Source organism: Lepisosteus oculatus, chromosome 5 (genome assembly GCF_040954835.1).
Source record: "Lepisosteus oculatus isolate fLepOcu1 chromosome 5, fLepOcu1.hap2, whole genome shotgun sequence".
Lineage (NCBI taxonomy): Eukaryota > Metazoa > Chordata > Actinopteri > Semionotiformes > Lepisosteidae > Lepisosteus > Lepisosteus oculatus.
Genome location: NC_090700.1, coordinates 40,242,613 through 40,257,302, shown reverse-complemented (window position 1 = coordinate 40,257,302; position 14,690 = coordinate 40,242,613). Strand labels below are relative to the sequence as shown.

Here is a 14,690-nt window from a genome sequence, read left to right as displayed (position 1 = left end):
TGAGTTCTAAATGTACCTTAATAGTGCTGAGAAAAAGATGTGCTGTTATATACCTACCTGGTGTGCTGGTTCAGTTTCATTTCAAAGCTGCTGTAGTACCAGGGTTGCTTCCCAGTCCAAATACTATAGTTGTGGGGTTTTTATCTACAGTGAAGAGGCACAGTATGCACATGTTGATTGAAGATATGGACAAGAGTCTGTGTGATGAGTTACACTGGACTGGAGTGTGTAATGATAGCTTCATTCTTCTATGCACTGTATAGCTTAATCAAAATCTATATCCTGAATTACTGTGTATACCCCTGAATGGGCTAGTCATTACACAGTTGGTGTGCTAACTGGATGATTGAGTTGTGCTTCAAGGCTCCCTTCACTGCTAAGGTATTTTTCATTCAAATTCAACACAGCTCTGGAGCCTAAGTTCAGAGGATTGCAGTTCTATTTCTGCTTCTAACTCAGAGGAAGCTTCTGGGCATGGCAACACAGCAGGTGCAAACTCTGGAGAGACACCAAGAGCAGACAAGCTTACAGTTGGCTTTGGTTCAGGAGTAGGAGCAAACTATCACACATGCAGGGTTGGATTGACTGATGGGCTTTAGGGGCTGCAGCCCCTGAAGGTTCGCTGTAGAAAAGTAAACCACAGAAATTAAAAATGATCTGAAGGAACCATTGTTAAAGTACCAAAATTAACAAGCTTTTCTGGAAAGCCAACAACAGAAAAGTATAGGCCTACTTCAGATTAGGAAAATAATATTAACAAATGCAGAAAATCTGCACTGGGAACAGCAGCCAAGTAAAAGCCTGACAAAACAGATATAGTACTAGGTGATTTTTCATTTGTAGTATTTCAATTTAGGGAGCTACTAAAAGAGGTGTCGGAGAAGGAGCAGACCACACAGAAGAGGAGCAGGTGGAGCTCCCGCTGGTATCCTCTCCTCAGCACCATAGGAAACAAACCCATGATAGCCGTCATCATGGTTTCAATGATTACAAACTTCAGAGAGCAAAGTAACAGGGAGCACAGACACTTGGATCACAAAGTCAACTCACTCCCAGAAGATACAATCTGAGCATGCAAACGTTATATTTGTAGATATATATTAGATGGACTCAAAAGATAGTCTCACCTGTGAGTCCAACCCCAGCAGGAGGACCATGATGACGAAGCAGGGGGCCCAGAGGTGGGGCAGAGTTATCATGACTATGGAGCTTGGATACACGATGGACATCAGGTCAGGACCTGCACAACCAGACACAGACTCAAGGATGACATTAAACACTTAAAAGTAAAAGAAAATGTTCCTTTGGGTAAGTGAATATTTTACACTCTTAAGCATGGGATAAACGCATCCTTAGGGTAAATTAAATGGTTTTCATTCCACAATCTTCTAAGGTTTACATTTAGAATACACACTCCAGTCAGGAGAACCAGAGTGGCATGGCAGATGTCATGAGACTGCAGCTCACCAGACTCGGCCACCAGCAAGATGTCCACTCCCTGCTCATATGCCATGAAATGCAACACAGAGAAGAAGAAATTCCAGCCACAAAGCTGGTAGTGCTGTTGAGGAGGCACAGGTAGGAGTCTCTGTATGAAGAGGGACCGTGGTGTCATTTCATCCCAATCCTCAGCCACCCTAGTGTGGAGACTGAGAGACACTTGCGGACTTACTTATAAGTACAAAAATAGATGTACTTATAAGGAAAGGCATATAAGAAGTCTCTGTATAAGATGATTTATTTACCCTTTAATATACAATTATTTCTTGAATTTTATCTTTGACCTCCATAGTTATTGATATACTCAACATTTTGCGATAAAGACTTGTACTTTTTGATAAAATGTTATTACATGTATGACATCAAATAATCATGTGGTTGTTGTCCCAAATAAGAACGTTTATGATAAGAACTGTTCTTGGCACTGCAGTAGTGAAAGTCTAGAAGTTTTCATGCCAGATTTAATTATTCTGTTGTAGTCTCATATATTTTGTTGTATTCCCCGCTCATTGTTAGATTAGGAGGGCAAATTTGTTCAACTTCCACAAATTAGAGTCTTTCTACTATACTCTGGGACAAAGAAAACAGTCTATCATTCCAACTCACTGCAGACCCTACAGTCCTGCAACACACGAGGGCTCATATCTATCCCAAAAGCAGCTCAGTGAAATAACTATCAAGAGAGTTCTGTCCACTGTAGAGGACAAGAGATCGGGAAGGAAAAAAGGAAAAGTCAAGGAAGAATCTGTATCATCCAAAACAAACACTCCAGATTCTAAAATAAATGCAACATTTAACACAAAAAATGCAATTTCTCTATTTTTTGTGAAAACCACTAAAGAGTCTATTAAAATGTTCTGAGTTGCTCTAACTCTCTTTTGTATACTGGGCATAAATGACATTAAATTAAACGGTCTTTAAATAAAATCACTGTTAGTTGGTTCTGAGAAACACAGTGGTCATAACCTCTTTACTTTTTACGAGCGTGGAAATCTTACAGTATACAGTATATGCAAATTAGGAACTTGAGTAATGATGTTTCCAACATATGTAACGGGATTTGCGTATTTAAAAATATGTGTGGCTCACACAGGTGTCAAAGTGATGGAATGGGCTGTTTTACCTTGTAAAACATATGGAAATGTGCTGCCTTCCTGAAAAGTAGAGTCTTCAACCTTTGCCAATGAAATATTTAACATAATTTCTTCATTGCAACACATACGGTACAGTATGAACTCACTACAAGCAATAGACTATCACCACGCACGGGCAGAGAGGTGGAATAGGGAGACATTCCATTTCTTCAGCGCTGGGAGAATCAGGAGATGCTGTCCATTACCTCACAGGCTTCACCTGCAGTGCCTCCTGCTCAGCTCTAGAGACTGACTGAAGTGAGGAAGGCATGAAGCTTATATTGTATACAATTGCGTTCTGTTACACAGGCGTCACTCAAGGAAATCCATGTTCAGACAACACAGTGTTTTATGGCTACAGAAAACTTTCAATAAGCAAGGGAGAGAAGACACAGGATGAGTGATATGCGAGGTGCCAAGAGATAAGGTGTTCTTGACTCAGAATGGAAACTTTACAGCATCAATAATATAGAAAGACAAGACCATGCAGCTGCAAAGCAGAAAATACAAATAAAAAAAAACACACCACTGACCTTTTTCACTAGAGAATTTCTCCTTTTTACCAATAAATAATTAACTTTCTTCACTAGGACTCATTCATTGAAACATTAAGAATGTAGAACTTGAATAAGTGGATGATACCTGTTGGCGTGCTTTAGTACAACACTGCTGCCCAGTTAATGAGAGAACAAGAACTGTTCATGCTTTTATAACACAGCAGCGGTCTTCTGACAGGGAAGGTATACAACCAGACCTTTTAATAAAGCTGGGCTGGGCTCTCTGAATACTTTTATAAATTAATTAAAGATTTAAGGAGATGCATTTAAAAGAGAAAACCAAACACTTACAATATTGTTAATTTAAAACGTATCTTAAAAAGAAAATGTGCTTTCTGCAAATTCTTTTGGGCACTAACTGTATTTGCTTATGACCTTTCAGAAATGGAGGAGCCCAGATATTTTGCTATGTACTGTATCTGATTAAGAAGACAATAAAGGTGGACAGGGCAAGACAGAGCACAGACTGAGGAAATGTCATTCATTCTATTAGAAAACCTTCTGCCTTCTGCATAAATTATGACATTTTCACCAAATCATCTTTAAACCAAGTGCAAGATGACACACACTCTTGATATTAAAGAAGTGAAGCCTAAATAAAGTAAACACAGAGGTCACTCCAGTTGCTGAGAGCAGAGAGCCCTCGACAACTCAACTCAAGTACAGCCAATGGTACACCACCTGTTGGGCAGTCATAGTTGGCTTGTGACATGCTCCAGATTATCACTGTACTTCAGCACATTCTGTCAGTCACTCTTCATGCTCTTGAAATCAATTGCGATCAATTCTCTTGAAATTGAAGCACAATCTTATTCTGTTCGTTACTATCAGATGCGGGTATTCCTATTAAAACTCCAGTTCTACTGTCCTAAATCATCTCACTTGCTTTTATAGCACATCTTTGGAAACCTCCACCCAGCAATGGATCCACCAACAGCAAAAATGAGCTCCCACTTGTTTGCCCACTGGATCTCCTGGATCTTCTGCCCCCTCTACACCAGCCTGCTCCCCTGTCCTGGGGCCTCAGACTGGGCTCCTGCCTGCAGATCCCTGGCTGTTCCAGCTTTAGCACAGTGGAAAGACGCAGATCTCTCTCGTACAGCAAAAGAAATAACAGGAAATGCAAAGGAGAACTATGTTTTCTGAATACTGGAAAGTGAGTAACTTACTGTTCTCAAAGTCTCTGTGAAGCCCTTTATATAGAGGTCTTAATATCCAAATGTTTTGGTTATCTGGATGCAGTTTTGAAGAATTTACAAAAAAGGTATTCAATTTAAACAAAAATCTCTAAACACCATGAATCCAACAAATTTGATTGCTGTGATATTCCCAGAGTTTTATGATCTATCACTGTCTACGTCCCTCAATATTATTATTATTGATCAAAACAAGTTTGAAGAAAAACTTACTTATAGTACATGTAACACTGAGACTTTAGGTAGGAAGAAAGATCTTCCTTGTCATTAGAAGAGAAGTTAAAGAAGTAAAGGATCTTGCTTTCAAAAGAATGAACTTACTGTATGAAAATATATATTTCAAAATATTTAGATTAACACCCAAGTGTTTGGACTTGATTTCATCTTGACAGTGATGTGGTCATCTGACTTATTTAATAGCTGACTGTAACAGGGTACAAGAGCAGGGGACCATATTCGGGACTAAATCTTGATCACTCCTTGCTCCACCAGTGACATCCCAAATCCTGCAGTGGGATGTACATCTCCTCCCACACTTCTCTGCTGATACCCTGAGCTCAGGAACAGACAACACATTAACATGTTGTGTCCTTACTTTATAAATTAATTTCTTATTTATTTTAGGGTGTTCAAAAACTAGACATTTTTTATTTCCTTCCCCCCCCAAAAAAACAAGAGCAGACCACTTTAATGGAATAAAAGTAAGGATTGACCACATCAGCAGAAGCAATATAGAAATGTCAAGTGTCATGATAAAATGGGTGTTCATCTGTTATTTTCTATGGGTTCTCTTGGAAGGAAAATTCAACTCAGGTATCAAGAAGTTTTGGTGTTAAAATAACTTATTTGCAAATCAAATGGAAATGAGTAAACAAAATGCCTGCCTGCTCCCATCAGGTGTGTATTAAAGAAAGCTTCTGCAACAGCTATTCAGAGGATGAGTTAGAAAATGTCTTTTTAAAAGGTGGCTCTTTAGAGGTATACTGACATATAAAAGAAAATAATTAAATTATTTTACTTAAAACAACCAAGTGGCATATCAGAAGCACATTTATACAGTAATCTGATTAATTCATCAAAGATATTGAAACACTGTATTATTTACACTTCACCTTAATATTCTTAAATGAACATGTCTACCCCAAACACCACAGGTACCCATATTGAACCACTTTCTACACTGCTGCTGTGTTAACAGACAGAGGTGGCTGGGATGGGAGCTTCAAGGCTTCCTTCACTCTTTGGCTGTTTCTCTCTACAACTCAACAGAGCTCTGGAGTCTGAGTTCAGAGGATCACAGTTCTGTTTCTGCTTCTGATTGAGAGGCAAGTCCTGGGCATGGCGACACAACTGCTGCAGACGCTGGAGAGACAACAAGAACAGATGAGTTTGTTACAGACTCGACTCAAAGGAAGAACAAACAGATACAGGTATAGCTCAGTCACTAAAGAGGGAGGAGCAGCACCTGGGTTAGTGTTCCTGCAGTCTTGGTGAGTTTATACAGCATAACCAGAGGGACATAGATGACCGAGGAGAGAACAAGGAACCAGCCCAGGACATACGCCCAGTCTGGATACACATAGGTGCTGCTGAACTTCAGTGGGGTGTACTTGACCAGGGAGAAGATGAAGATGCCCTGAAGGAGAAAGAACATCAGTCTGACTCAGCTCCAACAAGGCAGCACAGTAGCACTGTTAATGATGCCTTAAAATGTAGAATGTCATATTACAATAGACACTGCTTTTAAAAGGGGAAGTTAATTTGAGAAAGTTTAAAACATGCACTTACAGTGCACACAGCTGGAGTGATGTAGCGCCAGCAGTACCGGAATGCGGACAAAGGCTGATAGCCAATCATGTCCTCAATGTTGGCACAGAAGAGATCAGCTCCTGCATGAAACACAGAGGTGAAGAGAAGCAGCACAATAACGACACAATTACAGATGAACCAATATATTTTGTGGTCCCATCTTCCTGGGGTAATGGTGATATTTAGAGTTATGGGCTAATGGGGACTGACTATGGGCTAATGGGGCAAACTGATTTAACTTCACTAGTCTTTAACAGTAAAACATTTTTTTTTGTAAATACGACTGTTAAAGTAATACACCTTTAAAACTCTGTTAAGATGATGACTCATAATTGAACAATGCAGGAACTGAATAACAGTAATACTAAACACCTACCATATACCCATCCAATACAAATAGTATGAAATATGGCAATAAACAAAATGCAGGTCCCATTGCAAGCATAGTAATCAACCAACTGGAAGATGTATATTCCACCCTGGAAAGACACAGACAATATTGTTATATACTGTAAATGTGAGGTGACAACTGTGATTTTTACATACAGAGGAGCAGCTTTGCATATCTTTTTCTTGGCATGATGCAGTGGAACAACTTACTGAAGCTCTTGTTTCGAAATTCTGCTCAGGGGTTTTGTAATCCCTGTGAGCTGTTAAGGTGAATCTGCTGATCACTTAATTCAAACCAGCCAATTCAGGTTGACTATCAGGCCCCTCAGCCCTTCAGTTCTCACCTCAGTGACCATGACAAGTCCGAGCAGGAAGCAGACCACACAGAAGAGGAGCAGAAAGAGCTCTCGCCGGTATCCTCTCAGGAACACCGCAGGAAACAAATCCATAATGGCCGTCATCACGGTTTCAATGCCCACAAACTGCAGAGAGCAAGATGACAGAGAGCACAGACACCTGGATCACTGAGTCAACTCACTCCCAGAACACACAGTCCACAAAGGATGCAAACACAGGTTACCACTTTGGATATAAAGTATTGTATTGACTCACAAGACTGTCTCACCTCTGTGTCCATTCCCAGCAGGAGGACCATGATGAAGAAACAGACAGCCCAGAGCTGGGGTAGAGGCATCATGGCCACTGCCCTTGGGTACGTGATGAATGCCAGGCCAGGACCTGCACAACCAGATACAGGCGGAGTCAGAAAGTGACACCAAACACTGGAAATAATTTTAATTATTTAAATCTAAGGCTTCAGAATAGAAAACTACAATCTTTATGATCTGGTTATGTATCATTTACAGTCTTAAGCCTGGATGAATCTCATCCATAGGGTAATTGAAATTATTTTCACTGGACAGCCCTCCAAGATTTGCTTTTACAAAGCACACTCCAGTCAGAGAAGAGCCAGGAGTGACAGATAGCAGATGTGGACAGACTACAGCTCACCAGACTCAGCCACCAGCGAGATGTCCACTCCCTGCTCATGCGCCATGAAGCCCAACACAGAGAAGACGGCAAATCCAGCCACAAAGCTGGTAGCGCTGTTGAGGAGGCAGAGGTAGAAGGAGTCCCTGCATGAAGAGAGACCATGGCTTAAATTATTTCATCACAAGCACCACCCACCCTAGTGTGGAAACAGAGAGACACTTGCTAACAGCAGAACCTACAGGTATAGTCTGTACTGCAAGTACAGCTCTCTGATTCTGCTCATTAGGGATAAGAGGTTCTACACAAAAATTGCAAAAATAAACAGTATGAGAATAAACTTCTTGTTAAATGACAGGCAACAGTATGGATTAGAAATGGCTTTCAATTTGTTTGTCCTTGAATTCTACAGGACTTTTATGTATTTTACTCTTACCTGTAGCAGTTGTTGTTGTATTTGTTGTAGCTACTAAGTGCTATTAGCATTCCTTCACAAATACTATAAGAGAAGAAAATCTGTGTGGCTGCATCCATCCACACCTAGGATAGACAAGAGCACAGGTTTACAAAACTGTATGGTAACTTATTAGAATACTATGATTACATGAGTGTGGAGGATACACAACTTCATTCTAATTAAATGATGTTATTGAAATTATCACAATGGTGCAATCATTGGTGCTTGATTTTTATCATCAAGCTACAGGTAAACAGTACAAGACTTTGTTTCAGCCTCTGAGCCTTTACTTTTACAAGCAAAGAAAGAGGAGATATTACAGCTTTGAGTTGAATAAAATCAATTTAAAATAAAATTAAAACATTTCATCTCACTCGCTAGGAAAAGACTTCATAGTAGTCTTATTTCAGGTTAATCTCAAGGTATACATACAGTATTATTAAGTGTTGAAGTCCTATGTGTCACCTGTGGGTCAGTGAGCCGTGTTACATCAGGGTAGAGGTAGAAGACCAGTCCATGAGCAGCTCCAGGCAGGGTGAGTCCTCGGACCAGCAGCACCACCAGCATCACATAGGGGAAAGTGGCTGTGAAGTACACCACCTGAGGAGGCAGGGAAACCATTGATATATGGAGGGTTAATTTCAAATCTGCAACTAATTCATTGTAATACCATAGAGAAAATCAACAATGCGTTTTATACCTCAAACAACAATGTTGAGAAAGTATCTGATGAAACTAAGAATTTTTGCAGCTCAAAAGCACAAGCCTCACCTTCCCTGTGGACCTCACTCCCTTCCAGACAGAGAAGTAACAGATGATCCAGGCCAGCAGGAGACACAGGGCCAGTTCCCATCTCAGACTGCCCACCTCATCGATCCCACCAGAGATACCCAGCACCCTCCTGCTGTAGGGATGACAATGCACATTCAATATTATCGTAAAAAAGTGCCTGTAATATAACTTTAGTGATGGGTATGCCTAACATACTTCCAGAACTCCATTACAGCTGAGGTGGTCTTTTCTGCCTCTGTCCAGTTGGAAGTGAGATTCTGCTTGTCAAACTCAACACAGGCATCTGTCAGAAGACCAAAAGAATGGAAGAAGTGTGTGATCTTGTGTGAAAGACAGCAAGTACTGGTGAAAGAGCAGAAACAATAAAAGATTCTGCTACTATGGGAACTTCTAACTTTCAGCTTCAACACTTGGTGACAGTTTCACCAATGAAGACTCTGCGTATCTCAGGAGTCTTCATTTTCAATGCACTGTTTCATTTGGGCTGCTAGTGAACTCCTGTGCTCCAGTACCTGTGTTCCAGGTGTTTCTGCAGCTGGTCCAGGGCAACTCAGAGCTGAAGGAGGAGAACAGGTAGAAGAAGGCCCAGGCCTGGATGATGATGTAAACGATACTGCTGTAAGTCATTAGCACCACAGTACAACAGCCAATACCTGCAAGGAATCATGAGTGGAGATGCACTCTTAAAAGTCTGCAATTAAGCATTCAACTGTTTATAATGTTATTCTGTCTGATGTTAGCTAATAATGCTGTTGAGCACATCATTTGGACAATTGGTCTGTTGAAGGAAGGTTTATAATTTCCTGTTTGCTTATAGTGCTGCTCAACACATTTTATATGTACATTTGATAAAACGCTACAAAAATTCCATATTAAAATAGTATGTCACAGTGCTATAGGGTACATGGCTTTTTTTCCTGGACTCTTGCTTGTATTTTTGTATTTTACTAATATGTCAGTAAAGGAGTAAGCTGTCTTCAAGAGGTCTTTTTGTGGTAACAAAGAAAAGGGGGATGCCCAGGCCAGATTTGTTCTCTTGCAGAGCTCTGAGGAGATGGATGGGTTGCTGAGACAACCATCTGGCTCAGTAATAAAACTGCTCCTGACTTCCTTTATCATTCTGGGGAGGAATTACTTTCTTGTTTAGGCTTTCAGAATCCTGATGAAATTCAGATTAAGTAACTTCTTACAAATTAACTCTAATGATTGTGCAGGATAGTGATATGGAAAAGCGATTCAGTGTATGAACACAATTAGTTCACCTTCAAAGAGGGGGCAGATCTTCCTCCAGCAGGTGATACCCCCCTGGCTGGTGTACTGCCCCAGAGCCGTCTCCAGCAGGAACAGGGGAATCCCACAGGTCAACAGGAACAGGACGTAGGGGATGAGGAAGACACCTTTTACAAAGAAGAAGTATTGCAACAAAAACATCTCAAACCATATTAAGTTTGATTTTTCCACTGTTAAATACCTACCAGTCATGGTCACATTGGTGTATTGTAAGAGCTAGGATACGGTTATTTGTTCACTGAGGTAAATATATACAGTGCTGTTAAGGATTTAAGATGAAAAGATATGTTTTCTACCAGCCACTGACAAAAATAATAATTTGATTTAAATGTAAACTTTGATTGAAATACACTTGTTGACTTACTATTTATGCTTTTATCTATGACAGTCAGTCTTACTCTGTGATAGTACAATATGTCACCCATATAACATCAAGATCAAAGCCCATAATCCCTATAGTTCAACTGCCTCACTCACCTCCCCCGTTTTTGTAGCACAGGTAGGGGAACCTCCACATGTTGCCCAAACCAACAATCTGTCCAGCAACAGCCAAGATGAACTCCCTCTTGTTTGCCCACTGGCCCCTCTCCTGGATCTTCTGTCCCTTCTGCTCCAGCCTGTTCCCCTGGACTGGAGGCTCACACTGGGCTCCTGTCTGCAGATTCCCAGCCATCCCAACTGTAGCCCAGTACAATGATTCTTTCCAGAGGGATCTGTCCGTTGTAGAGGACACGGGATTGGAAAGGGAATAAAAGGAAAGTCAAGGAAGAATCTTTATCCTCCAACACAAACATACAAGAACCAAAAATAATTGCAAAATTAACCACAAAAGGTGCTACTTCCCTAATTTATGTTAAGTGCAGTAAAGAGACTTTCTAAATGGTTTGAATCTCTTTAATGCGCTTTTGTATACTGAACATACATGACATTCAAATTCAGCGGGATTTGAACAAAACCACTTTTAGCCTGTTCTGTGTATTAGTGGTCATGACCGCATTACCTTTCACAAGAGTGGGGATCTTATTTATGTAAATTGTATCTGCAGTGCTGCCTGCTGAGCTCTAGAAACTCCCTGAACTGAGGCAGGCATGAAGCTTATATATAGCTCTGACACACATGTGGCATTCAAGCAAACTGATGTTAGAACAACACCGGGTTTTATGGGTGTCACGATCGTAAACCCCTCCTCTTAAGGACGCTCCAGTCCTTCCTAGTTTACTCTTGATATCCTGCACCTGCCTTCGGTTCCTGCTCCAATCCTATAAAAGCCAGACGTTCCTGCCAATCTGGGCTAAGCGTTGGAACATGGACGCCCGGAAGCCTACCAGTCCTGGAACGACTCGATGGCATAGGCTTCACAACGGCATCCTGACCATCTGGGTCCGGGACTGGGAGCGCCTGGCCCCATAACCCCCTTTTATTCCCCCAACCCTTTGCCGGATCCCGCTCCAGCTTTTTAACTTCGTTTGTCTGTGTCAGGATGGATCACCCGGCTTTGGACATTGGCTTTCTCTGGACACTCTCACGGACTCCCTTGGACCAGTTTGCCTAGGACAACTCCCCCCTGAACACCAGTGCACCTTGGACACACCCCCTGTTCTTCTTCCAGCCCCTATCCTAGTCTTTTTCCCTGTGTTTTCTCACTCCTCTCCAGATTGTGCTGTCTACATAGGGTCCTGAAAGACGCTTCGTGACAATGGGCAGAGAAACCTTTCAAGGAGAAAAGAGACAGGTAATCTGAGAGGCGCCAGGAGATAAGGTGTGCTCGGCTCAGAATAAAAACTTTACAGCAACAATAATACAGAAGGACAAGACCATATAGCCGCAAAGCAGAAAATACAAATTAAAACAAACACACCACTGGCCTTTTTCCCAACATAAGCTTCCATTTTTTATCAATACAGTAATTTCATCACTTATACTCATTCTTGGAAATGTTGTTAAGGGTGTAGTGTTTGAATAGGACACCTGTTGCCATATTTTAATACACCAGGCTCCATCACCTAATAATCCTCCTGCATTGCTGCCAGCTCATGAGAGAGCCAGGCCTGCTCAAACGTTTATAATAAGCAAAGATCTCCCCACAGGTTCTGAATAGTATTATCACACTGTTCTGATCATATAAAACTAGTCTTAAAAAGTAAATTTGTATCTTGTGAATTAGGAACTAAATGTATTGCCATTGACCTTTCAGAAATGGGGAAGCCTACATTAATTTCTATGTGTCAGACGAATCAGAAGTTTCAAGGAGTCTATGAGAAAATGTTAGGTCTAGCCAGTGAAGAGCCTCCTATTCCAGATAAACATACCAGAGTCCATTTTCCAATTAATCTGAAATTACTACATGTCTTCAAAGATGCAATTTGGTCAAATGTATGTTTAATTTCCTTATCTTGTGAATGAGATTGAAAACAGAAGGGCATTAAACTGAACAGTAAACTGGCTTAAATGACCATGTATAGATGGAATGAGGCAGAACCAGCAGTATCTGATCAGACCTAAGGGCAATAGCCACCCCCCCCACCCTGGTCTTTCACATGACCAAAGGAATGGTCAGCTCTTAAAGATCCAGCACATACATTAGAGCAAGATATTGTTACAGGTTTAGGTGACTGAGAAGTGTTTCTTAGATTTTAGATAGAGTTTGTGACACTTGGAAGACTTCTAGCTTCAAAGAGGTGAGTATGTTTGCTGAGGTCTGGGGAATCCCATAAGCAGAAACAATTGTAAAATTTACCTTAGTATACCTAGGTAACTTGTGCATTAATTATTGTCAAGGGGCAGTACAGACACACACAATACAAGATCACTTTAAGAGCGCAGAGGGGACAAGGAGGGAAAGAGAAACAAGAAGCAGGGAAGAGGGAGAAGAGAGAAGATAGCTCCAGAAGAGCTAGGACTTGAAGCTTGTGCCATGCAAGAGCCCCTACTTCATGATCATCCAAACCAAACACGGTTGGAGCTAAGTATTTGAACCCTGTTAGAGAGAATGTGCTATTCTGTGCCTTAAGAAACGGGTTTCATGGGTAAAAGATACCTCAGAAATGTCTTTCCCACTTAAGGTGCATTTATATGGATAGGGATATACTGTAGGCTCTCATTTATTTTGTGGCACAGAGATAGATTTAACTGCAGGTTGCATTGTATTTAGTTAGAAGGCATCTTATCTCTTATGTGGCCCCTGTAGGCACTAAGAGTTTAATGCTTAGTAGCAGTCTGGGGTTTTCTGGGTGACCAGAAGGTTAGGTCTCTGAAACACCTTGTTTGTAAATACTGTACATAGAGTAACTTGTGTGTTGTTGTACGTTTTGTTGTGTGCAGTGTAGTTTGTGTCTCGTCATTGTAATAAATATTTGTATAACCAAGTGTGCCTGGATTTTTGCTCTTCTCAACAATGCTGTGCCAGGGAATAAAGAATTCATGTGCCTCTAGCTATACCAGCCGCTCAGGTATATGATTAGAAAGTTGGAGGTTATGAATAATTATTTCACTGATTGACTGAACCCCTCGGTCAAATCCTTATTTTCACCATTTTTGTAACCCCCATTTGTAACAATATGAACAATTTTTAATGTTAATTTCTTCGTGACTGGAAAGATTTGAAGAAGAGAAAGCAAAACAAAGTTCATTAGAACTGTTGCTGAGAGCAGGCAGCCATGGGCGACTCAATGCAAGCAGTCATAATTGACTAGTGACATGCTCTAGGCTGTCATTATATTTCCACACATCCTGCCATTCACTCTTCATGCTTTCTAATCTGACATTAATTCTCATGAAGTTTAAAAACAATCTGACTCTTTTCCTTGTTGTTGGATGTGTATATTCCTAATTTAGCTCCAGTTCTATTGTCCTAACTCACCTCACTTCTTTAATAGCACAGCTTGGGGAACCTCCACCCAATGATGGATCAAGCAGCAACCAAGATGAACATCCCCCTTCTTTGGAACAAGTAATAGGTTTATTCCATGCTGAAAAAAGAAGAAAGAGAACACAACGTTTCGGCCGTGGAGCCTTCTTCAGGTGTGAGAGAGACAGGGCAGTAGGCAAAGGTAAAGTAGCGGGAGAACAAAGGTTGGGAGGGAGGAGGAGTGAGAGGCGGGAGCAGGGGACAGAAAGAGAGGCCAATCAAGAGGTGTGAAGTCAGAATGGGTGCAGAGAGGTGTGAAATGAAACTTCCAATGAATGAAAAAAATTTAATAGAACAGTAGTCTGTCGTTAAGGGAAGGGAGAATGTGTGATCCTAGCTGCAGAATAATTTTAGTTTCGGTGGTCTTTCTGATGTATGAGTTCGGAAAACCGTCTTTGAGAACACAGACGGAGAGATTAGAGTGGTCGTGGCCGTCAGAGGTGAAATGAGAAACAATGGACTTGGAGAGATCTTTAATTTTCACAGCCCTGACGTGTTCTCTGAAGCGGTCTCCGAGTCTCCTTCCTGTTTCTCCAATGTAGATGGCTGGGCATTTACTGCAAGAGATACAGTAAATAAGGTTGCTGGAGGTACAAGATGCTGTCTGGGTGATCCGGAATCCCACCTGATCCCACCTGAACTACATCCCCCTTCTTTGCTTACTGGTCC

General features: G+C 41.1%; 1 protein-coding gene across 2 annotated transcripts; it reads right to left on the bottom strand.

Annotated features, from left to right (window-relative positions):
- Window positions 1-4,339: 4,339 nt before the first annotated feature.
- On the bottom strand, window positions 4,340-14,242 carry LOC138216011 (sodium- and chloride-dependent GABA transporter 2-like). Of its 2 annotated transcripts, none has more exons than XM_006628581.3 (15): window positions 13,974-14,242; window positions 10,592-10,827; window positions 10,087-10,221; window positions 9,337-9,477; window positions 9,020-9,107; window positions 8,804-8,936; window positions 8,498-8,632; window positions 8,012-8,115; window positions 7,597-7,721; window positions 7,211-7,323; window positions 6,930-7,067; window positions 6,572-6,674; window positions 6,175-6,275; window positions 5,852-6,022; window positions 4,340-5,748 (listed from the first exon to the last, which is right to left on the bottom strand). In XM_006628581.3, the coding sequence occupies exons 2-15, from the start codon at window positions 10,785-10,787 to the stop codon at window positions 5,578-5,580; spliced, it is 1,854 nt and encodes a 617-aa protein (XP_006628644.2). In that variant the 5' UTR covers window positions 10,788-10,827; window positions 13,974-14,242; the 3' UTR covers window positions 4,340-5,577. The 2 variants fall into 2 exon arrangements, with proteins under 2 accessions (XP_006628644.2, XP_069046528.1); XM_069190427.1 differs by lacking the exon at window positions 13,974-14,242 and adding an exon at window positions 11,115-11,172.
- Window positions 14,243-14,690: the final 448 nt, after the last annotated feature.

Bases quoted from the DNA above. Each gene is read 5' to 3' on its own strand.
- LOC138216011 (XM_006628581.3), bottom strand. From the start codon at position 10,787: ATGGCTGGGAATCTGCAGACAGGAGCCCAGTGTGAGCCTCCAGTCCAG. The intron at 7,324-7,596 runs GTGAGCTGTAGT...CTGGTTGTGCAG, and splicing joins CTCGCTGGTGGCTGAGTCTG to GTCCTGGCCTGGCATTCATC. The intron at 6,023-6,174 runs GTAAGTGCATGT...TTTCTCCTTCAG, and splicing joins TCACTCCAGCTGTGTGCACT to GGCATCTTCATCTTCTCCCT.